This window comes from Ambystoma mexicanum, chromosome 8, assembly GCF_040938575.1.
Source record: "Ambystoma mexicanum isolate Mex_15411 chromosome 8, UKY_AmexF1_1, whole genome shotgun sequence".
Taxonomy (NCBI): Eukaryota; Metazoa; Chordata; class Amphibia; order Caudata; family Ambystomatidae; genus Ambystoma; species Ambystoma mexicanum.
The window spans coordinates 1,028,310,560-1,028,335,778 of record NC_090929.1 but is presented as its reverse complement, the minus strand read 5'-3'; the positions used below and the strand labels follow the sequence as shown (position 1 = coordinate 1,028,335,778).

The following is a 25,219-nucleotide window of genomic DNA, read 5'->3' as shown; positions in this document are numbered from 1 at the left end:
AGACTCAATATCATAGCATAACAGGACATAGCAAAGTGTAGGGGAGTACTATGGACGGCCCAAGCAACTTCAGTGGCTGGGTGCAACAGGGGAGAAAATGTGATGTTGGTTCTGCCAGATTTAGTCCGGTATGCTAGAATCTCTAGTGCACTGACTGGAGGGGGAGACTATGGGGGTCATTCCGAGTATGGCGGTAGGGGCTTAAAGGCACCGTTAAGGATGGCGGTGCCGTTAAGCCAATAACGCCATATTCCGAGGTCCCTTAGCGGGTTCCTACAGGAACGGCTGGTCTGACCAGCCGTTCTTAGCGGGACCCGTTAAGGGACCTCGAGCAAATAACGGGCCCGCTATTAGCGGGCCCTTTATTTGCTACTTCCCCATTCCCATTGAGCCCTCTAAGGACTCAATGGGAATGGGGAATGGTTTACTGAATGTGGACTTCCCAGGTCCTCCAAGGTTGGAATGACCTGGTAAGTTCCCATTCAGTGAGACCGGACCCGGACCCGGGTTTGGAGTCAGCTATGGTGCTAAAAGCGCCATGGCTACCCCCAAACTCGTAATGACCCCCTATGTCTGCCTGTCAAATCAAGTTATATGAGACTGGCGGAGGGCTAGTGCAGCAATAATGCAATTCTATGTGAGCGTATTGGAGCCACTAGCCACGCCAGGGTACATTCATTTGTCCCTACACTTTTTAAAACTGTCCTATTGTAAGGGTGTAAACGTAATCACTTATAAGCACTCCAATTTTTGCAGTTGAAGTCAGCGTGAGAGTACATTATTTGCCCAGGATAACACACTTATGCTAAACAGAGAAGCAGGGATTTCAACCCACTCTGCAATTTGGGCACAGCCACCTTCCTCAACACTTTACTTGGAACAAATATTTAAGTTTTGGGTGTCAATACCTACAATAATTCTGTCCTATAGAGTTTACTTGCAAAATCCAAAAAATTGCATAGTAAAGCATCATGACAACATGGTACATGGTAATGTTTATTTATAAAGTGCCTATACACAGGCAGTGTTTCAAAGTGCCCAAGGAGGGTGGGAACATGGGGAAAACAATGGTCGTTCAGAGTCCTTGAAATTCTGAGACAATAATAGTCTGCACAGGCAGAGTAAGTGCATAATACATTTAACAGTTGAGACGCAGCAAATAGGCCTGCACTGCGATTCTGCAGTTGGGGTGAAGACAAAAGAGCTTGTAAATACTTATAGCAGCAGCATGTTGGGCCAAAATAATATCAGTGTACCTTTATTTTCCACATCCTGAATGGAAAACTACAAGATGCAAAAGCAAAATATCTACGTACCCACTGTATTGTCAGCTTTAAGACACACAATAAAAGAGGTGTAAAATACTCACTTAGGTTTGGAGATTTGTCACAAACTTCCAGCGTGTTGTTATGTATGGTTTTAAGAACATTCAACTAAGAACATCAAAGCAAACTTTACTTTTTAGCATATCAAGCTATAAGACGTTATGGGTATGAACAGATTTTCAAAGGGTGCTTTAGTGTGTTGCTTGCTTTAACTGTCACAGATTTGCAAGGTGAATGGTGGTCTTTCAGCTGGAAATTCACCATCATGCATAAGTATTCTGCATCTCCCACAGATGACAGGAATGGGCAGGGGCGGAGCTACAAAGAGCATCACTGGCCAATCCCAGAAACCGAGCTATTGGAGAGAGGGCTAGCAAACTGTATTTTCATATTTGCATTTTTATGCTGTTTGTATGACTGTAGCCATCTGTGGGTGGGCAGGGTATCCAAGTGGGCGTGGCCCCGAAGATTGCCGAACACTGCCCCCCTCATCCTGCCATGGGGATGCAGGATATCACACAACACCGGCAGTGCAGGCCATAACGTCACAGAGGACGGGTGACCTCACCTGCAGCCTGGGCCGGGGCTCTCGGTTTATGGAGGAAGACGAGGGGTGGAATCGACTTTCAAAGCATGGATTTGGATGTGCGTCAGTAACTGAATCTAGCAGGGCCAGCTGCTCAGGTTTAAAGTGCGTGAACTCTCCGTGTGAGTATTTTTAATTTGCATTTCAAGCGAATCAAAGTGATTCGAGTCAGACGCTTGATAAATGAGGGCCTTCAACTAAAGCAATTTCCGAGGTGATGTTAAATTATAGAGGTTTCATCACCCCCTCAGACGCGTCCTAGCCATGCTTGCTAGAGAGAGCGCCTCTTATTTCTACAGATGATGTGAACGATGGTCGAGTGCCATTGCAAGTTCAAAGAACGTGGGGCGTATCTTAGTCAATAATATTGGGGTGAGTGGGGAGAGGATGTGAAGTTTCTGTATTCTTCCCAACAAGCTATGTGAAGTATTCAACTAACAGGGAAGAGAGCGTGTTGGTCACCGGGACTTTATCATGTACATTTAATTGAATCTGTGACCGAATGCCTTTCAAGGAAGTATCACTCTCAACTATGGGCGCAAGAACATTGGGCTAATTGGGCTTCAGAAACAGAAAGGCCCCCTTAGCCAGACGTGTTGATGCCCATGGTGGGACATGAGAAAAAGGGGATTGGGTTGATGTGGGTATCGGATGCTCTTGACATCATGTTTTACAGCTCTCTGGAAGTGACACCATTTCTTTTAGAGTGGGGTCCATGTTTATTATGACGAAGCATAAAAATTATGTAAAAATGTATGTGTAAAAGTTTTACACATGATTTTTTTGCTGTGCCATATTTTTATTTATTTGTATGGTGGAGAGGGGGCACGGAACGAAATGACCTTTTTCTGCAAAATGTACAAGCATTTACGCCAGCGTGACATTTTCATGCTAATGCACATGCGTTGGTTTCTTATGGAATCTGACTACTTTTTACACTAGCTGAAAGCAGGCAGATTCCAAAGGAATCCATTGCAAAAAACGACCTGACGTGCATAAAGGGCAAATGGCATTTACGCTCCACTGCAAAGTGTACCAACTATGGCGTACAACGATTAGGCGCACATTTACACATCTGGTTTGTACTTCGTAGTGCAAAAGAATAAAACTGCATGCATGGGACCTCTTTGCACGTAAGTAAACGTGACAGGGCACCCACCATGTAATTTATATTTTTAAGTAAAAGGACCCCCATGTTTTTTTAAAGTGCTGAAAACACACTTCTCTGTAATGCTGTGGGAAAACGGGAATGGGGCACCATTCAAGTAAATGTACCCCGCCCACACTAAGTCTCTGAAGGGAGCCCCTCCCATACCACGTGATGCTTTAGCCCCTCCCGAAGCTACGGCTTTGTCACGCTCCTGCTCTCAAACCACCACCCCAAACATCCCATGCCCACATTACTAGCATTGTTGTCTCATTCATTTGACTTAATTCAGGAGGCAGCTGTAGTGTCCTGTAAGTGGACCTCCTCACACTCTTTACCGCTCTCTCTCTTTAATCAGAGACTGACACGGGAGCTGGGGTGCAACACGTCTTCTCTTTATTTAATCTCAACACCAACTGCCGCTCCACGCGGTAACCCCTCCCCTTCCTGTCACGTGGGGCGCAGCCCACTCAACAATCAATAACAGAGAGAGAGGACTGTTCCTCTCTTCGATGCCTTGGTGACGACACCACACCCTCCCGTCACTAAACAGTCAGTTGCGTTCCCAACCCATTTCTTCGATGAGACGAGTAGGCCGCCTTCTGGTTCTGTGTGGTCGGAGGTCCACACTTGTGGATGGTGCCACCCATTCTCCTGACGTTATATCGTCTCCTGAGTCTTCCCTGTCTCCCTCATAGGGGGCGTCCCATTGGGAGAAAGTGTCACACACACTTGAATTTCTTGAGCGCTGAAAACCCGGCATCTTTCTAAAGTGAGAAGAGTTTCGCGTTATGGACCGGTGATCTCCTTCTGCGGTGATGAGCGATCCCTTCTTCCTAGTGATGATGAGGGGTTCTTCATTGAACGGAGTTGCGTTTTTGTGCTGTGGCCGTTGTCGGACCACGACCAGATCCCCAGGCGCCAGGTCACTCTCTCTGGCCCTGCGCTTGCGGTCGGCTGCCTCTTTCATGTGTTCCTTCATGAGGGAGTCTCTTGTTCGCATCTCCGTGTCCTCTTCGTACTGTCCTTCAACGTCGGGCGCGTGCGGTATTCACGTTCTGATCATTCGTCCGAGCATTACTTCTGATGGTGACTTCCCCGTGGTGCTGTGTGGAGTGTTCCTATAATCTCGCATGAGTTGGTACAGCAGTTTTTCGACAGGTTCTCCCGTGAGGCGGGCGATCTGAGTCGTGCGCTTGATGTTACTCATGAATCTTTCTACAGTGCCATTTGCTTGGGGCCACAGCGGCGTTATCTTACGATGATGGAAACCCATGTATTCTGCGAATCTCTGAAAGTCTTGTCCCGTGAAGGGTGGTCCGTTGTCAGACTTCACAACCTTCGGTATGCCATAGATCACGAACATCCGATCCAGTGCTGGGATGGTATGATGTGCAGCGGTGGATGGGATGACCTGTAGGTCTGGATATCTAGAGTATTCATCTACCGCTACCAAAATGTATTCGCCCCCTTCCATGGGCCCAAAGTGGTCGATGGCTATCTCTTCCCATGTTCCTTCGGGTAGTCCAGTCATTCTTAGTGGTTCCGGGACTGTGGTGTGCGGCTTTACAATGGCACAGGTGGGACAGTTTTGTAATAATTCCTCCACAGAGGTGTCCAGTTGGGGAAACCATAGCTTTTGCCTCAGCATCCTTTTGGTGGATACAATTCCCCGGTGTCCTTCATGAGCTAGCTCTAGCACCTTCTGGCGTAGGCTTCGCGGTATTACTAATTTCGTCCCTTTTAGTAGTAGTCCTTCCTCAGACTTCGCAAGTTCTTCTTTTACAGCCAAAAGGCACGTGATGTCTCGTCTGATGTCCTCGTTCATTGTTTCACATATCTGCTTTGCATGTTTCCACCGTCCTGTTTCTAGACACCTCAAGATGGTCTGTATTCCTTGATCTGTGTTGGATTCCCTTGTTATCTGTTCCATGTCGAGCCCTTGCGGTGTGCTGCTGTGAATAACATATCTGATGTATTGATCAGCAATGGATTGTTCTGGTCCGCTCTTTTCCTTGGGGTGCCGGGAGAGGAAATCTGCTGGATTATGTTCCTTCCCTGGCCGGTGTATGATGGTGAATCGATAGTCTTGTAGCCTAAGGGCCCATCTGGCTATCCTTGGTGGCATTTTGGCTTGTGGGTTGCCGTAGATGAAAGTGAGTGCCTGGTGATCCGTCACAACTGTAAAAGGTTTCCCATATAGGAAGAGGTGAAAATGCTCACAGGCCCATACGACCGCCAGTCCTTCCTTTTCTGCTTGAGAGTAGGCTTGTTCGGTTTTTGATAGGCTTCGACTGGCGTACGACACTATGTGTTTCTCGCCTCCCTCTTTGTCGTCTAGTTGTGTGAGAATGGCGCCTAACCCAACGGGACTGGCGTCTACGACAAGTTCTGTTGTCTTCTTGGGGTCAAAGTACGCCAGGTTTCGGGCGTCTGAGATGCGGTCTTTGATGATCTGGAATGCTTCTTGGCATTTGGGTGACCATACGAATTCGGTGTTTTGTTTGGTTAAGGCTCTCAGGGGTTCACTGATGGACGCAAAATCACGTATGTACCTTGTGCAGTAGCTTGCGAGCCCCAGGAACGATCTGAGGTCAGACGTTGTGGCGGGTGGTGTAGCTTCTCGGAGTGCACTAACCTTTTCGGGGTCAGGCGTCATGCCCTTCTCTGAAAATATGTGTCCGAAAAACCTGAGCGTCTTCTTGCGGAATTCACACTTTTCTTTGTTGAGTGTTAGCTGGGCTTCCTCCAAGGCCATGCAGACTCTCATCAGAGTGTCATCATGTTGTTCCTTGGTCTGGCCGAACACTAGAATGTCATCGCTGTAATTTAAGCAATTGGGCACATGCTTGATTACATTGTGGATCACGGCTTGAAAGATTTCGGCCGCTGAGGATACTCCAAAACTGAGTCGCTTGTAGCGGAACAGACCTAGATGGGTGGCAAACGTTGTTATGTATCGTGATTTCTTGCTGAGCTCCAGCTGATGATAGCCTTTGTTTAGGTCTAGCTTCGAGAATGTTGTCGCCCCATTTAAGAGGTGCACCATGTCCGTTATTCGGGGGGCTTGATGTCTCTCTCTTAGGATGGCTTCATTTGGTCTTCTCATATCTACACATATCCTAATGTCCGGAGATTCTCTTTTGGGTACCGGCACTATAGGAGAGACCCATGGTGTGGGGCCTTCCGCGGGCTCAATGATGTCGGCCTCTAGTAGCTTAGATAGTTCGCTTTCAACTTGCTGTTGAATGTTGATGGGGATCCCCCTGTAGTGTTGGGCTACTGGAGTGATGCGGGGGTCGATGTGAAGTTCAATCTGTTTTCCCTTCAGCTTTCCTAAACCTTTGAACAGGGCCGGGAATATTTGATCGATGCTTGCCGTTGGGTCTAGGTACTTGTGCACCATGAGACGATACAATATGTGAATGAGTCCCATCTCAGCGGCTGACCGATAGCTCAAGATGCATCCGCTCTCAGTGGCGGCTTCTAGTACGTGCATGGGGATGCTTTTCTTGTGTTCCTTGTACTGGCATGATGCCATGAAAAACCCTTTGCACGCTAGGGGTGTTTTTGATCCATAGGGATAGATGAGGGCTCGTGCTGGCTGTAGGCGAGGGGCGTTCGGTATGCTTTGGTATACTTCCTCACTTATTACATTCACAGTTGCTCCAGTATCTATCAGGAATTCTGCAGCTGTTTGGTTTATTTGTATTCTTAGTATCGGGCTGTGTTCCTTGGCCATGTTGTTTCCAAGGGCGTATAAATATCCCTTCTTCCGTGGTGCTTCTTGTTGCATTTCCGGTCTGCGGGACCTCTCCTCTGAGGATGCACTTGACACGCTGTCTGACTGTGATTGTTCTATGAGGCACCTCACGTACCTTCTGGGTCGCCTTCTTGCTTTTGGCTGGGTGGTTTTGTTCTCCCTCCATTCTCTCCTCTCTTGTCTTCTTTCCGGTTGCTCACCGTGGTGACGGCGCCGTCCCTGTTCCGGGAAGTGATGTGCCGCCCTGCTGTGGTGGGAGAGTTGATTCTGCTCTAGTTCCGTCGAGGATTTCCCACTCCTACCGGCTCCTTTCATTTTGCTGCGAAATATCAGGCATACGGACTTGTAGTGGTTGTCACCCCCACATGCGGAGCAGGTCTGTCCCATGGCCGGACACGTTCCTTCGTGTGGGTATTCATGGCCACATCTGTAGCAGAAGGGATCCGTGTTGGTTCTCGTTGTACCCTCCAGCTTGTTGATGCTTTCTTGCTTGCCGTGCGTGATCTTTATATCGTCCAGGCCTTCCACTTGTGCTGCGAGGGCAGCGTCGGATCTCGCTAGGCGCAAGATTTCTTCTAGACTTCTCGGCTGTTGTAGTAGTCGCCTCCGGAAGTCCGCGCTTTCACATCCCACAATGATTTGTGATCTAAGGGCCTCTTCATTCGAGTAATTATTGAAATCACAGTGCTTCATTTTTGATCTTAGCCTCATGACGAACGCGTCTATGGATTCTCCCTTATTTTGCTTGGTAGTGTGGAATACATGTCGCTCGTAGTCCACGTTTGTGTGAGGTGTGAAGTATTCTCTGAGCGATGTTTTTAGCTTGGTGTAAGTATCGATGTTGCCTTCCGGCATTTCCTCGAGGATATCACGCACGTTGGAACCTACCGCATGGTTTAGGAGGTTCAGTTTTTGTTCATCCTCCAGTGGTCCAGCTGCCTTTAGGCATACTTCAAAGTCTCTCAGCCATCTTCTCCACCTTGACCCCAGGGTGCTTGTCTCTGAGAGGTCAAAGTTAGCTGGTAATTGGGCTAGGAGGCTGTCCGTCATCTTCCTGTGCGGGGACGCTGTGGGGTAGGAACCCTCTTCTTGTGCTGGTGTCACTGGGACAGTGAGTGACACCCTTCGGGCTGGAGTCGCTGTAGCGGTGGGTGACTCCTCTCCTGAGCCACTCATGAGCCGGACCTGAGCTTGCTTGTTGTACACGAGTGCGGTGGCTTCTAGCCGCCACTAGGGGGCGCTGTGTTGGGGGAGTTCGCTCTCCCTGCGCCAAACGGGTGTGGATGGCTGCGTGGGGTCTCTGAGGCCTACGATGTGCGTCTCCTGACTCGCTGCTCGCGTAGGGGTTCGTGTGCTTACCCTTATAAGGCAAGCGCTGAGCGGGCACAACGTGTCTTTTTGGCCATTTCCCTGAGTTCTGTTGGAGTTATTTGCTCCAGCCGTTGCCGTTGGCAGGAGGTCAGTGCACCTCGACCGCCCAGTGGTGTGGTGCGGGGAGTCGCCGCTCCACCCGCGGCGTTTGAGGTCGCGTCTAGGGCGTCGATGCCGTTGGCGGGGGCGATGTCTTCTGTTACTCCCGCCCGGAAGGTAGTAGCGCGGGGAGCCGCCGCTCCTACTCTGCCCGTGGGGTGAGTGCTGCGTGGCCTCTTCCGGTGGCGGGGAGCCCTCACGCTCCGACCCGCTATCCTCGGGGCATCGGAGGACGGAAGCCTCACGGGCGTCACGAGCGCCGTGACTTGAGGTGGCGGGCACGGCGGGGCGCGTGTCCGCCTCGTCGCCAGATGTAGTGTCCTGTAAGTGGACCTCCTCACACTCTTTACCGCTCTCTCTCTTTAATCAGAGACTGACACGGGAGCTGGGGTGCAACACGTCTTCTCTTTATTTAATCTCAACACCAACTGCCGCTCCACGCGGTAACCCCTCCCCTTCCTGTCACGTGGGGCGCAGCCCACTCAACAATCAATAACAGAGAGAGAGGACTGTTCCTCTCTTCGATGCCTTGGTGACGACACCACAGCAGCCATGGTTTAAAATTGATGTGTCTATTAGCGACAAAGAGACAATTCTGTGGAAACTATCAACGTTATACCATACGTTGTTTTGTAACACTGCAGTCTGTTAAGCCATATATGAATGAGTCTCCGTGTAGTGCATAACCAGAAGAAGCAAATAACAACGATGTCAGCTAAGGAAGCTAAGTCATGATTTGGGCAGGATCGCGTACTTGGGCCAAGGGGAGAAGCCGGGATTTTAAGATAGGTTTCCGGTTTCCTAGTTTTAAATTAGGCAGTAGTCTTTGGGGGTCATTGCAAAGATGGTGGTGCCGTGGTGTGGTAAAAAAAAAGTGCCTGCCATGGAATAACTGTCACGTTTACCACACCGGCTTGCTACATGTTTGCGGGTAACGCACAGGAAATACTTCCAGCACTTGGCTGTGGTATTACCTCCTATTTACTTAATAAAGCTGGAAGAAATCGACATTTTGAATTGCCAACTGTGGTAAATCCTCCTTGCTCCCAAAGGAGTCTTGAAGGACTCCACAAATGCAGACTAACACCACGCTACCTCCACTCATTGTCAGGCGAATTTACCACCAATACTAGTAGCAGTAGCAGTACATGAGAATGGCAGTATGGCTATGGGAAATAATGCCATACTCGTAATTCCCCTATCTCTTCCCATCCTATTTCTAGTTTTACATCACTGCTCAGTGCTTTCTGCTGAATGCTACACCAGTGGTGTGGGCTCAATAAAGCTGACTTCCAAAGCAGCAAACCACCTGGCAAATCAACCGGACAATACAACTTGTGATTCCTGTGACAATGCAAAAGGGCACAACAGAGGACAGAGAATGTGTCTGAAAAATAGTTATACGGAAATCCAGCAAAGTACGCTGGATTAGATGTTTCAATATATATCTCAGTCTCCACATTGCAATACAAAGAAAGGAACAACTGTGCGGGTATTGACAACAGGGTCCAGCACTGGTTTACCATGAGTAACTATTTGAGAAGTTGACAAAATTGGTCGAAAAACCTATATGTCTGCATATTATATAGCAATTGATTCGTGTGGCGTATGTGCAAGATTGTGATGACAGTATAGCTCAGTGAGTTGAGGGCCCACTGCAGAGGTCAGTGTGTGTGTGCGCTCTGGCAGGAAGGAGATGATGTTTAATCCTTCAGATGTCAGTAAAGCAATTAGCATGGTGAGTAATCATAGCACTATTAGTGACAGCAGAGAAAATAAAAACTGTGGGCCTGTTTATAATGTGGACATATTCTGCCTCTATACTCCCACAAAAGGCTTACGTACCATACATTGCCATCTACTAGATCCAATCCTCTTGCTCATGTGGAAACATAGAAGGAGAGATCCCACTCCCAGTCTACTGGGTTATAAACTCTGATTTTTAATTATGATGCGATTGCCCACTAGCATTGTGGCAAAGTGGTATAACTTGAATTGTTCAGCCGCATAATAATAGTCTACACGAAAAGGAACTTCTGAGCAAGGATGGTTTGAAGAACAGTAATGTAAACAAACTAATGGGTCACATTTAATCATCTAGCTTCATTGCTTCATTTACACTAATTTCTAAAAAGCATGTAGAGCCAAAGCTACTCTATTGTCCGGTGGGAGATATGACATTTTGTGCCTGTCTTTTTTAAAAATTTTAGTTCATGCCAACTTGCTGCTTTACACAATAGTGAAGTTTAATTTTCCCAATGTAAATGCTGATCTAAATGTAGCTGATGTACAAAATGGAGCAGGCCTAGAGGTGAAGATGGCTGCAATATCTAACACTTGACATTGGAACAGCCACATAGATGTCATAGCTGTCAATTTACCTGGATTTTGCAGGTACCACCCAATCTGGATTCACTTGACACTCATAGCAAGTCCATTCTCCTGCATATACTTTAACGAACTTTACACCCTCCAAGACCAAACATTGCATTTCACCTGCCACGGAGGCCGAATAAGTTGAGAGATCTGCGATAACTAGAGAAGATGCTGCATTCCAACAAAGCTTTAAGTTTTGCTAAGTAGCTCCATGACATTTCTGACAGAACCATCTAGTCTGGCTGTTCAGTCAATAGCAACATGCATTCTCGGACTTGCAGTTACTTTATTACTACTACTTTTTATTACTATCCCTACAAATGTGTGGGAGCCCCTCAACCTAGAATGAACACGGTCAAATAACCTGTTCTGTGGGTAGGTTCCCACTAAGGAGGGTCTACAACCATGTTTTAGCTCCCTGTACCTTTTGCAAAGGAGAACTATCCATTTGCATATCAGTCTGGTCCCACCCACCTGAGCAGTCCAGCACCGAAATGCTAGGCAAGTCTCCTCTGAACAAGAGTACCAACAGCAACCCCAGACACATGTTTTGGCCTTGTTGGTCCTCCGTAGTGAGGTGAAGCTGTGCCTCTCTAAGCACATTGAGCAAGGGGTCCACATCTGGATTACCCTTGGTTACTTATGGTGAAACACACAGAACATGTAACAAAACAGGGCATCCAGTGACACTAGCATGTGATCCAGAGCCAGGCGACATGGTACACTACAGTCTGATCAATGCCCACTCCTTCTGTAACACTGTACTGTGATTCACCAAATTCTTAGTGAAAAAGGAGCTGACATACTCTTTACAACAGAAACCTGGTTGTAATAGCACACAAATCCAGCTTCACCAACTTCATACTCGTCCACGTGAACTGGACTGGCAAAAGAGGAGAAGATATTGCCGAGGCACACAAGAAACACCTCAAATACCGGCAAAGAAATGCAGCGTGGATGAAAATCCCAAATACCATAATGCTGAACAAGGGGAGCAGGGGTGTCCCCCGCTCCCCTTGTTTGGGATTATGGGATTGTGGGGTGGCAAGGGTGTCTTCCACTTCCATTAAATGGAAAGCAGGGGAAAATTGACAGGTGAATGTAGTCAGAATTTTCGTGATGCAAAGCTTTCCACTTTGCTATATCATGCCGCATTGTGGTCAGCTTCGGTATTCCAAGGTAGAACCAAAATATGAACTACACAAGACATGGATTTCTCCGACTGTGAAGGGCTTGTTTTCCATCTCACACTTATCCACCAAGCCAACCACTCCTTCCTAGTTATTTACAGACCACCAACCCAACTTTTGCAGAAACCGCTTCAGATGTAATTGCTAGCCTAGCAATACAACGCAAACATTCAATGGTCCTTGAAGACTTCAACATTTCGTCCGAGCAGTAAAAAGAGTTACCACCCAAAAACCTGAGTTCCAGCATGGCCAGCTTTCACTTGAAACTAATGATCTTTCCTGGAAAATCACCACCCAGCAATAATCCAGTCTCAGAGTAGGTTGGAAAGCATCTTTAATTGCAGTCGGCAAAGCAACATACAAACCATCCAAAGAACACTCAACCAACATATGAACTGTATACAGTCCAGCAACCCCCTTCCTGGGTTTACATGGTTTATATGCTGTTAACTCAGACAGGTCTTGCATGCAAGGGGTGGGCCATGCAACTTTCAATGTGAACAGTATAACATTTTCCAGGTGGTTTCAACCTGTATTACATATGTCTCATAATATGGTCTAAAAGCATCAGTGAGGTTCTCACACCTTGGCGAGTAACTTTTGCAGCATGCAGCAAACATATTCAGATACATTTCTAGCGAGTCAGCATTTTCGACTATGACTCCAGGTCTTACACGGGTCAGGCAATGCCTGGCCTGCCAATGTTGCTAATTCTACATGCTGAAGCCATCTTGAATAGTGAGGCAGCAATTTAAAACATGCTTGCCCGTGCCTAACAGGGAACACGTAAGAAGCTGGCAGACTATGAAGCAGGGCTCATTCACACAGCATAACGTGTGTACATTTCAGTTTGGACGTGCACACAACAACATTTATAGTCAGCAAGGCACAATTCAACATGGCAGCCGTTGGTGGCTGAACTTTCACAATCAAGGAACAGAGTAGTACATATATGGAGAGTACAATTTAACTTTTTCCGACCAGAGGTCAAAGGAACGATACACACTGCAGGCCATACTCACTAAGAAGGCTTAATAACCACTAAACCACCCTCATTCAGGTACCAATGAGCAATCATCACATTTTTATTATCAACACTCCCATGCACCAACTCACATCTCACAAAGAACAATCAACCACTGCCAGGAGAAGCTGGAAAACATGGAGGACGTTGGAAATCTTATGTAAGAAACCAAACCCAATCCCAACAAACCAGAACTCTTACTACCGCAAATAACTTTAGCAACACTAGAAAACTGTATAACCAAGCATTTGTAACCTCACTTCATCTAAAGCAGATCACCCTCTCAGAAAAAAAAGACTTGGCAAGATGGTTCACACTCTCCCTAGGAACAGTGAAAAAAAAGAAATTGAATATTTGGAAAAACATGGAGGAAACTATACAGCCCACAAGACTATCTTGCCGCCCAAAGACCGATCTATCATTGCAAAGCAGAACTACTTAAAGCAAAACATTTGACTATTCTGAACGAATCAACAATGCACCTCATCCACAAAAATAACTTTACAAAATCATATAAGCAACACAGCTTCATGCAGCAAAGTATTTCGACTTACCCCAAAACTATGTGACAATATCACTGACCATTTCAGATGCAAAGTTCGAAATGTAGAGCAAACCATCAATGCTGCAATAAGGAACAGAATTGGAAACAACATTTAAACCCTGGTCAATGACTTTCAGCCTATAACACTGCTGATGAAAATCTTTAAATCAATGTCTGAACCAGAATTTAAAAAAATTGGTGAAACTTGGCAACAAAGTCATCTCTCCGATTAACGCCTGCCCCCTGAACATCTACAAGGAGAACCTTAACAATGAAACATCAGCTTTGTACTTTAGCAAATTAATTAACTGCTATTTCGAAAGAGAAATTGTACCAAGAGCACTTAAAACTGCCAACGTCAAACCACGTCTACAAAACACAGCTGGAGACCCTGAAGACCCCTTCAACTTTTGTCCTATTTCAAACATACCTTACCCAGCCATAATTCTAGACAGCTGCGTATGCAGCAAAATCCTGTAGCATCTAGAGTCTAATAACTTACTAGCTCTCTCACAAGTTGTTTTCAGACGCATGAGAGGTACTGAATCAGTGTTATTTTACATTTGGGGCAACCTCAAAATCATAGCAGATGACAACGCCACCTTGGCACTAGTAATCCTCAACATCGCAGTGGCCTTTGACACTATTAACCACAGTACACCAATTAGACGGTTCAAAGAAACCATAACACAACTCTATAATGAATATTTCTTAGCCTAAAGAACTTAAATCACCAACCCTCCCATCCAGTTTAAACCCACGGTTCACTACCTGTGGAGTTCATCAGGCACCACATCTCTCAACGCTTCTTTTCAACAGCTATCAATCCCTTTGTTGAAAATCATAAAATCTTTTGGGCTCACCTGTTACAGCTATGCAGATGACACATAAATCTTATACAGAATGAACGACGATGGAAACTTCAACACCAATAAAAAAATATTGTGTCAAAAGACTGGAACCCGAAGCGCTTGTCAATTTCAAAAACATTTTTCAAAAGAGTTCTATTGAATACATTCCAAAATGTATGTTTTTGCTGCAGGTGGTCGTGTCAAGATGGACCCTATGCTCCAGGAGTCCCAAACATGACAATTCAATGGATACACAACCATTCTGCGATGATCCCAATGTTTGTCAAAGGCCTCCAATTTTAATCGCAAAGAAACAGCCAACACGTGTTTCGACCACAGGTCTTCTTCCAGGCTATGATTCGCATACCATGATACAGAGTAATATAAAGTGGTTTTTTACATTAATGATTATAGCACAGCATGTTAAATCATTACAGCATACCAGGCACAAAAACTCGGGCATAAGTGATCGTAAAACACAGAAAATTATAATAATGATCCAACAGAACATATTATTCATTATCTGTTGAAAACAACTATAATATCCAAAAAAGGATACCAGCACATACTAACCAAAACGGTAAAAAAAGAAGAAATAGGAGGGGGAGATAGAACACATAATTAGATAACGGATGAACGAAAATACATTGAAAGCACTTGTGAATTAGAAACTCAAATGACTTAGTCATTTGTAAAATGAACCCTTGTAAATAAATAACCAAATATGTGAAATAGAGAGGTGACATGCTTGAGAAATGGTTTTATTAGAAGATGTATGCTCCAATATTTAGGAGATCATTTTAGAGCTTGGAGTTTCTAACTTGGTTTCTCCATTTGCCTAGCAGGCATCTCTTGAAGAATCGTTGTGCTCATTGTCTCGCAATAAATTGGCCATAAAATGGAGAGCAAATAAGGAGCTTTCTGGCACAATCACTAGCACATTATGCACTTTTAAAGTGATATACTACTTGTCAAAATTATTTTGGTTCACCACATACCTAATTATTGAGTTGGTCTCTTCTCAGATCACAATGAGCTGCACTGGTGAAGATGACTGCAAGCTTTGGGGCAGATGCCAGGGGTGCTGCCAAGAAGCCTGGCCGAATCAAGTGTTGCGCCAGGTACCACATCAAACTCCAACTGTCTGGCAGCTCCAGCAGATGCTTGGAGCTAGAACATGCTGCCCTAATCAAGAAGATGAAGTCTGGCCAAATCTCTTCTTGGGTGATGAGTAAGTGCACTAAGAAATCAGAAATTATAAGTAGCATAGATATGCCAAAACAGAGAAAAGGGGATCACAGTCCATGATAAATGGAGAATACCAATTTTTTATGAAGGGAAATGCTTGAGCTAACACTTCCTTAACACTAAGAATTCCTCTTGGTAGTAATCTATATAACGGTTCTTTCCAGGTTAGATCATAGAACAGAGATAGACCTGGTATCCCCTGTCACTCTTGTTTTTTGCAGTAATCTATTCCCATCTTTTTTGGCTCATCCGCGTCATTATCAAGAATTGATGAACCATGAACATCAATATTAACCCCACCACAAATTAACTGCTTATACAGACCAGCAAGCCCGGATTCCCTCTTATTAGAAACAGAAGAAACACTGAACACATCTATCCTTATCTGGCCTCGCCGGTTTGGTGTAGCTTGAGTTCCCAGAGGCAGCAAGCACAAAGCACACTTCCACCCCACCACTTTTTGAGAGATTCACTGACAAAATCAAAATGGGATATATAGAAATGCTTGATCCAAAGCTTCTTTCGTATTGGGAATTCTTCTGTGGCACATTCCGTTTAATTGTTTTGGGACCATTTGCACTGTTAAACAAGTGGAAAATCCACATACAAATTAGTCTTTAGCAAGGCCTCAATGCAGCTGGAATTGCTAAGACATGCCTCTCTGAATGTTAATATTAACAATCCCAGAAATATGTCAAGTTTGATGGAGCTCATTGATGAGATGCAGCTTCAATCACTAAGCAAGACGAACTTGGGACTGAGGTCTGGGCATACCACCCCAGCTTACTGTAACTCACTGAGAAAGTCAAAACATGATGAGTGGACAAATCTGAGCAGTGTTTCCGAACCAGCTGGGTAGAATTCCAGTTCATCGTTTGTAATGTTTTGGTTAGATAACTCCATTGGGGGCATATTGAAGACTAATTTACATACTGCTCCTCCACTACTTTAATGTAATAGACAAGATACACATATGGACACACATTTCTCCCTGTGGAAATTACCAATTTTCAAGAAGTGCTGGTCAAGCATTTCTATCATCACTATTTGCTTTTCTGCGACAGTCTACCTGAGTGGAAAGGAAATGCCCAGATGTGGGAACCCAATTCCTTGTGCATACAGACCCAAGTTGCACCACATACGTGAATTCTCCACTAGTAGAAAATATCCCACTTGCCCATGTTTCTGTGTCACAGAGAGTTTATGTAGCACTGCAGTTTGGAGGTGAACTACTCACAAAGGGAGTAGGGGCCAAAACCTTTTTACCTATGATTTGTTACCTTCTGTAATGGCACAGGCAAGCTACAAGTGATCCAATAAAAGTATTCCCAGAAGAACTAACAGTGGTTAAGAAGCACTGGATGAAGATTTTCTTTGAACCTTCTTTTGGTCTTATCTAGCTAGATAAAAATATTAATCTGGTCCGCTTTCACACATTTTCCTATCTGGGTGTGAAGATGTTTTATGTACCATTAGTACCCAACGAGGGCGAATCATAATGAAAGGACCATTCTGATTGGCCCTCGCCGGGGCATTACCCGGCCGGGATTCCCTGGATTCCATGCTTTATTCCCCGGCGGGGGGCGTGGCAGCCCCTCAACCAATGAGGAGGCTCGAAGCGAGCCATCCCCGTTCCGAGGCTCCACACGGCTGGAGGCTTCCATCGTCTCCCGCCGAGGACCCAGGTACGTTTTCTTTTTTTTCCCCCTCCCTACCTTACGCCCTCCCAACCCCACTTACCTTCTTCTCTGTCGTCTTTCGGGAACGGACACGCTGGCCGATGGCCGCCATGAAAAGGGAAAACGGACTCTGTTTTCCCTTTTCCGGTGGCCATTTTCTTGGTCATTTTTTTTTTCTGTCCCGAAACGCTGCAGTGTTACGGGACAAAAAAAAATGCTTTTAGTGCCCCGGTCACGTAGATCTTGCGGCCAGGGTACTAATAGCTATATGCCCCTCACGGCGGGAGTCTTACCGGATCTGGTAATGCCCCGGGGTCTTCGTTAACTATGTGCCCCGGGGCATTACCTGAGTCGGTAATGCCCCCACCGCTCGGGGCATATTGCTTAAGTAGATATGCAAATACTGATCGTAATGTATGGTACACTTTTTAATGTTTCCTTGGTTGTTGTCATAACTCAGTGAAACTTTAAAATGTATATCTTTCACTTGCGTGAGCCACCCAAAGCTTGAACCCATGAAATGGCCCTTCTCTTGTATTAAATCAATTAAAAGGAAGGTTATGGAGAGGTCACCATTAGGGACAGGCAATATGGCGGCCACATTTCTGAGTTCCATCTAACTCCTGTTTTCCCCAAGCCCCCACAGCAGCAGAGATCCACCAACATTGTAGTAGTTGAGGACAGTGAAGAAACTCTTTCTGGAGCAATCAGGAAAAGGGAGGAGTCTGCTGAGCTTGTGGAATGAGCAGGAGTTGAGGGAACTGAGCTGTGAAAGGCCACTTTACAGTTCCGGCAAAGGAGTCGGAAGCCTGAGAAGTCTGATGGGAGGCACACCTCTGGATCCTGGCATCCTCTGCGCAGCAGAGCGGCTCACGGTTGCCAAGTAGCCTTGGGAGTGCCCACGAACTGTGTACTACCGCTTGCTTCGGAGCACATGAGGGCTCACCTGAGAAAGGCAGGCTGTGGGGCACCTAGGTCAGAGTCTACCCGCCACTTGGGAGACAAGAGCACCATTGGCTCTGCTGCAACTGAGGAGGAGAGCCTGGTGCAAGGGTTCTGCATTTGCCACAGGAGAGATTGAATGCTCTGATTGCCAGTCCTGCTCCTCTTCCCTGGTGCACCTATGCCAGCAAAAGTAAGGAGTGGCGCAACACAGTGCTCTGCACTATACAGGGGCCATAACACGAGTTGGACGGTATCCCCGCTGTAATACCGCCCAACTATACTAGTGTTAGCGCCCACCAGCACAGCGGTATTACCACTGGATCATGGTTTGGGCGTTAACTGTAAAACCCCATTCCCCATTGGTTCCAAAGGACCCAATAGGGAATCTTCGGCGCTAATACAGCGTGCTAATCCAGCCGGCAGTAGTACAGGGCACTAAATGGGATTTTCACCACCTCCAGAAAAAAGCTGGAGGTAAAACAGCCCATTCAGTGCCCAACTCGTGATAGGGCCAGCCTTCAAATGTGACGGTAATACTGCTACCGCCGCATTTAAGGGCTACAGACCAACTTGTGATGAAGCCCAGAGTATTGGAGGCCTCCAATCTGAAGAAGATGAACAAAACACATCATACTGATCTGACCATTCAGCCCTTAACTGGGACCAGTCAGAAGGGCCTGCTCGAATTTAGGGGGAATTGAAGCAGCATGTGGTGGGATTCAAAATGCACGTTTAATGTGAAGGCACTGAATTTAGACCAAACAATCTTTCAATATTATTTGTTCAAAAGACCAAATATAAAAAAGGGAAGGGAGTTTAGAGTGTATGTGTCACGCCTGTGCCACTGGCGCACACATTGGCAACCACCATGGACGATATGGTACTCGTTTATCTTCATAATACTCTTTAAACAACCCCTATTCACATTTTGGTCATTAATTTCCATTTGTATTACATTGGTACTTTTCTATTTAATTCAGCAAACTACATGTACCATAATGCACCTTGCTTCAGCTATCAATTCCTGGCCATTCACATTCGTCTGTATTGAAACCACAATCCCCAGAAGCCCTAGCAACCAGTGCTGCTTCCACCATCTCAGGACCAGAGAGGGAGGAGGCAGATTATCTTCAGGTGTGCTGCTCCAGGTGCTGCCAATTAGCCTGCCTCAGTACAGGGCAGGGCTGTATTTAAGCAGCTACCTGCAGGAGCTCAGTCTCTTGCATCAAGAGTCCTCCCAGACCCTTGTTTGCCTTTTGACTCGAATTTGTATGCTGTTCCTGCTGCTGCATTTTCCTGCTTTTGATCCAGTGCTCTTTCTGGGCTCCCTGCCTTGCAGCCCTAGCCTTTTGGGCTCCCTGCCTCACAGCTCTGCTCCTCTGGGCTTCCTGCCTTGCAGCCTGCTACACCCTGCTGCCTACAGCCCTAGCCCTTTGGGCTCACTGCCTGACAGCCCTGCTCCTCTGGGCTTCCTGCCTTGCAGCCTGCTACACCCTGCTGCCTACAGCCCTAGCCTTTTGGGCTCCCTGCCTCACAGCCCTGCCCCTCTGGGCTTCCTGCCTTGCAGCTTGCTACACCCTGCTGCCTACAGCCCTAGCCTTTTGGGCTCCCTGCCTCACAGCCCTGCTCCTCTGGGCTTCCTGCCTTGCAGCCTGCTACACCCTGCTGCCTACAGCCCTAGCCTTTTGGGCTCCCTGCCTCACAGCCCTGCCCCTCTGGGCTTCCTGCCTTGCAGCCTGCTACACCCTGCTGCCTACAGCCCTAGCCTTTTGGGCTCCCTGCCTCACAGCCCTGCTCCTCTGGGCTTCCTGCCTTGCAGCCTGTTACACTACGCTGCCTACAGCCATAGCCTTCCGGGCTCCCTGCCTCACTGCTCTGCTCCTCTGAGCTCGCTCCTTGCTGCTCCGCTGGGCTCCCTGCCTTGCAGCCTGCTACTCTCTTCTGCTTTCAGCCCTGACCCTCTGGTCTCTCTGCCTCAACGGCCTGTTCCTTTGGGTTCGCTCCTTGCTGCCCTACTCCTCTGGGCTCTCTGTCTGCCGCCTACTACAGCTCTCAGTCCTGCTCCTCTGGACTCTCTGCCTTGCAGCCTACTACAGTCCACTGCAATCCACTACAGTTTTTCTGTACCTTGTGCCATCCGGTACTGCAGACCTGCTTCCTTGTTAACAGCCCCCCTCTTTCCTGGCTGCTGCTCCCTTGCTCTCTTCCTTGTTTGCAACCCCTTGTTCTTGATCCCTGTCCTTCTCTTCCTTGACTCCTCTGTCCTCCCCTTTAGTTTACCCATTTCTATTGTACTGTTTTTTTCCTTCATTCCCTTCTGCTAGATTTCTATTAGACTTCCTTGTCCCTGGTTATTTCTGTTCTTGTCTCTCTTGTGTCTTATGTTGATCCTTTGTACAGAGCTTGACTGTTGGTTTCCGGCAGGCAACCTCTGCCCCTTCCCTTGTGGCGTTTCCAATTTAACAGACACCCACAGCTGTTGTTCCCAGCCATGAGCAGACAGAGTGGGCCTCTGTAATAGTAATCTGTGCAGAAGGCTGGAGTTTCCAAAGGTCCGTGGAACACTCTTTTTCCATATCTGCATACACCCCAAGAGGGAATCCAGTTTGTTAGTATCTTTGTATTTCCTGCCCCTTTCTGTTCACAACTACAGTTGCCTACTTTTCTTTCTTGATGAGTTTCCTGCTGTGTGTGTACTTATCTGTCACCTTAAATCAGCACAGCCACCCAAACCCTACCTGGGGGCCCTGTGCCACTCTTGACAGAGTGCCATCCTTGACAGTATGGCTCCTACATTGGGATCGCTTATTGGGAGTATGACGCTCATATGTGGGATTTTAACAAATTTCTGAGTGGAGTTCAAGGTCTCAACAAACTAAAAAGGCCTTCTGGGGTCGGTTGCTCTTGGTGAAGGGACATTTAAGGGGATTGTTAGTAACTTTGGAAGTCGTTTACACTTTTGACCAGCAGCTACTTACAAAAACATAACACCGAGAATGATCTTGAACACTACCTTGGTAATCATTTTCTGACAGATATCTGGAGGGATCGGAATTCTAAGGTGGGAGGGTGTACATCTTTTTCAATACCACACCTCACCTAGTCATCCACTGTTTATTATTTGGATGAAGAGGGAAAGAGAGTGCATATATTCCTCATGTGCAATTGTTCTATTGGGTTGGACAGACTAGAATCTGGTGTTCACACAGGGTGACATGGGAGGGTTCTGTACAGATGATGCGATGTGGAGACATAGCGACATACTGTTTCATGATGCGCCAATCGGGGAGGTTCTGGAAAGTGAAATGGAGAAGTTCTTTGAAACAAATCATACGGGTGAGCTGCACAGTAGCATTGTATAGGAAGTGGCCAAGGCTACTTTCTGAGGGCCATTGATCAGAAATTGAGGAAAAAGGCAAGGGGCCTAAAAAGGCTTAAGGGGGAGATCCAGAAGTTGGAAGATACCTTACAAGGAACTCAAGGGAGAAAGAAAAACATTGTTTCAGAGATTCAATTGAAAAGAGTAATGCAATCCTAAGGGAAGGAGATTTTAGAAAGCTTAGATTCCTTAAACAAAGAATTTATGAAAAAAAAGACAAGGCAGACACTTTATTGGAGAACTGGTTGAGAGTTTAGTGGTTAGAAAGGGACATAGGTAAGATTATGGAACCCTCTGGGAAATAATGTTCACACCCATCAGAAGTGGCCCATTGTTTTTCCCAGAATTCGGAGAAATTATACAGTGGCAATGCCATGGAAGAAATCCGAAGGTATCTGGAGGAATTATATCCCCCCAAATGATCCTTGGAAGAGGTGAGTTGGTTTGATGCTGCAATATCAGAAATAGAGATCCAGAAAGTGCTGGGAAGAGATAGTCTTACCATAGCTTTCTACAGAAGATGTTCAAACATATTAGTTCCTTTTTTAGGCAAGATTTTGAATGGGTATTGGAGGCAGAGATGATCACACTCTCCATGGTAGACACTGAAGTCTCTACAATACCAAAAAATGGGGAAGATCCATTTGACTGCAAATCGTACAGACCCATTTCTTGATTGAACACCAATATAAACAAATGGTGACAAGTGTATTTGAGATTGGGTTGGACAGATTATTACTTAGAACGCATTAATGCAGACCAGGTTGTTTTTTTTGGGGGGCAATGTGGGTGGAACAATATAAGAAAACATGTAAATGTGAAGGACTTCCTGAAAGAGGGCACAGCCGACCTGGTCTTGGTAACACATTATGCAGAAAAGGCTTTTGACCGGGTTGGTGAGTGTTTCAAGGTAAAGCATTGAACTATATAGGCGTGGGGAAGTTTTTAAAAGGTGTGAGGATGCCTTGTATTTTAGCCTTGGGGCTATAGTGGTGGTAACAGGCGTTAAAGCGGATAGATTTACATTAGAAGAATAGATAAGACAGGGATGCCCTTTGCCACCCCAACTATGTGCATTAGTAATCAAACCACTAGCCATAGAAGTGATATCAAAAAATTGGTCAAAGGGTTTTAAAGGTGAGAGAGAGTGAATTCAAACTTGGTCTTTTTGCGCAGGAAATATTTGTTCATGAATGCTGCACCCTCAGTCCCAGTTTTTGGGGAGAAGATAGAATGTTTTGGGAGATGGTACAGGCTTTAGGTGAATTATAAGAAATCTGTTTATATGCCCTTAGATGAGCTAGACACAACACAGTTATCTCAGCCTCATTCCATTTCATTTGAGATCCTGTGTGAGAGTATAAAGTGCCTGCGTGTTCACTTGACCATGACCCTGCAGTCCTTACGTGGGAAAGGTTTTCCACCGAAGTGGGAGCAAATCAAGAGAGATCTAGGGAGGTGGGCTGTTCTGACTTTATCGTGGATGGGTACATGAACTGCTATCAAAATTAATGTATATGCCAGATTGCTTTACCACTTCCAGATGCTAACAGTAAAATACTTTTTTTCAAAGAAATAGATTGCTTTTACACTTTCCATGGAAGAGGAAAAATCGAGGATATCATTCTCTATTTGGTTCTCCTGAAGGAGAAAGGAGGCTTGGGTTTTCCACCTATTGAATGGTATTATAGGGCAGTGCAGTTGCAGGTTCTTTATAACTTCTTACATAATTCTGACACTGAGAAATATATTTCCTAGAGAACTAACTCCTTGCACCAGTGACACCCTGGGAAGGTAAGAAATAACCCAGCGGGCCTGATTCTCAATGGGTGCATCATTTTAAAATTCACTTTGTGAATCAGGCCCAGTGTTGGCAGTTATGTGGCTTTGTCGATGAAGGAAAGATATCAATTTCGATTTAACATTCTTGGTAAAGGGGCCCCTAAATATTAAAGCACATTTCCCCAATCACGTGCAAAGTTTAGCAGGGATAAGTGAATAGCAGTAATTGTAATTTGTTATTCATAATTGCTTAATACCCAGATGTTTTAAAGCGCGGACCTGGGGACCAAACCTATGTTGCTTGCCTCGTCTTGCTTCCAAGGCAAGCACGTTGCCCCTGTGCTATCCTAGTGGTCAGGATATTAAATTAAATGGTCTGACATAGTTTTGACCTCACCAAACTCGACAAATTGAGTTAATTGTTCTGCCGACTGCTTTTGGATGTCTGGGAGTCTGGGAATGGGTGGAGTAAGTTTTTTTTTTTTTTTTTTTTTTGTTGCATTGAATTATTTTGTGGTCATACATTTGAGTTTGCGAAACATGCAATTTTCCAGTATTCAAAGCTTATAAAGTGCTTACCCACGTACGCATGTAAGAAATCACATGATACATTTGAATGGTATTGAGAGGTTTTATTGCTGTCAAACAGATTGAACTTTTCTTTGGTGTTTTTTTTTGTTTTACACAATTTCAGATAAAATAATAAAAATTAATTTGATAACAAAAAAACAAGTGCGTGCTAATTAGACACATGTTGAGAAAAACATTTCAGAAAGGCTGTGGGCGTAGCTGCACCCTTCACGAAAAGCAGTGCTCAGAGATTTAGGATGATTTGGTATAATTCATAAATCTACTCTATTTTATTGACTTATTTTGGTATTGTGTATAGCGCTGACATACCGCCTTAGGTAAATATCTTTAGGATTAATGTCTGGTTTTTCTCTAGTCCCATAATGTCTAGGTTTTCTTAGTCCGATAAATTAGGTCAAACTGGGTTCATGCCCAGGTTTATTGCAACAAACACTCTTCGTAGTGACTATATGATGCTTTGTTTTTGGGGTTCATGGGGTGTTATGTTTAGAGACGTTATTTTTAATTGGAAGCTTTTCTTTACAAACCTCGCTGCCGTTTGCACAGTTGGAGTATCTGATGTCGTATCTTCCACGGCTGATCTCTGATTTCGTTCCATGGTATAGCTTGGTCTGCTGTGTTTCCGTGCAAAGAGCTGAATAATTTCTCAAATATTTTAAGAGCTGCTCTTCTGTGCCTCTAGTGACCGGAGCATAATTCTGCAGTATCCTACAGGGATTGAGGGTGGTACAAGGAGGCACTGATATAGACTAAAGCAGGATATGCACAGTAAAGCCTAGATTTTCTAAAAGATTTCTGCATCCTGATTCAGAGAGCTCCAGGGTGGTAAGAGGTACTGGCCAATGCGTGACTTTACCAGATTCTGTTGAAAAGAGATGCAAAATGCCCAGTTAACTGTTGATGGTTTTATAAAAACAAGGCAGTGAAGTCTTTTGGTCCTAGTGCTTTGTTGTAATGGATGGTTTAATGGCCGCCTCAACCTTTTCAGCAGTAATCAGGGCTTCCAGCTTCTCTCCATCTTCCTCCGGGATCTGTGGGCAAGGGAAGAAAGTGGATCTCTGAATTGTTTTAATATTAGGTGTCTTCTTTATGGAGAGTCATGCAAAATAAGAACAAAGTGCTGTTGGCTTATGTCCTTGAAGGGTATTGCACCGCAATGCACTCTAAGCTTTCTCTTGAACATTTCCATCTCCTAACCTTCAGCTTGAAGGTAAGCAATCTGTTGGCTTTGTTACCTTAATTAATGAGATTTGATAATGTGCAAAATCAAGAAGTTAGTAGTCCCAAAGCACCTATACCTAACTGAGCTTTAAAGCGTT

The 25,219-nt window shown here is 45.6% G+C and overlaps 1 protein-coding gene across 1 annotated transcript in view; it reads left to right on the top strand.

Annotated features, from left to right (window-relative positions):
• The first annotated feature begins 1,914 nt into the window (after positions 1-1,914).
• LOC138473719 (dual specificity protein phosphatase 13B-like) overlaps positions 1,915-25,219 on the top strand; it is a 96,374-nt gene continuing 73,069 nt past the window's right edge. The window contains exons 1-2 of the mRNA XM_069612195.1: positions 1,915-2,033; positions 15,302-15,507. Of these exons, the coding sequence (XP_069468296.1) occupies positions 15,308-15,507 (200 nt within the window). The 5' untranslated portion in view covers positions 1,915-2,033; positions 15,302-15,307. The remainder of the gene's footprint in view (positions 2,034-15,301; positions 15,508-25,219) is intronic.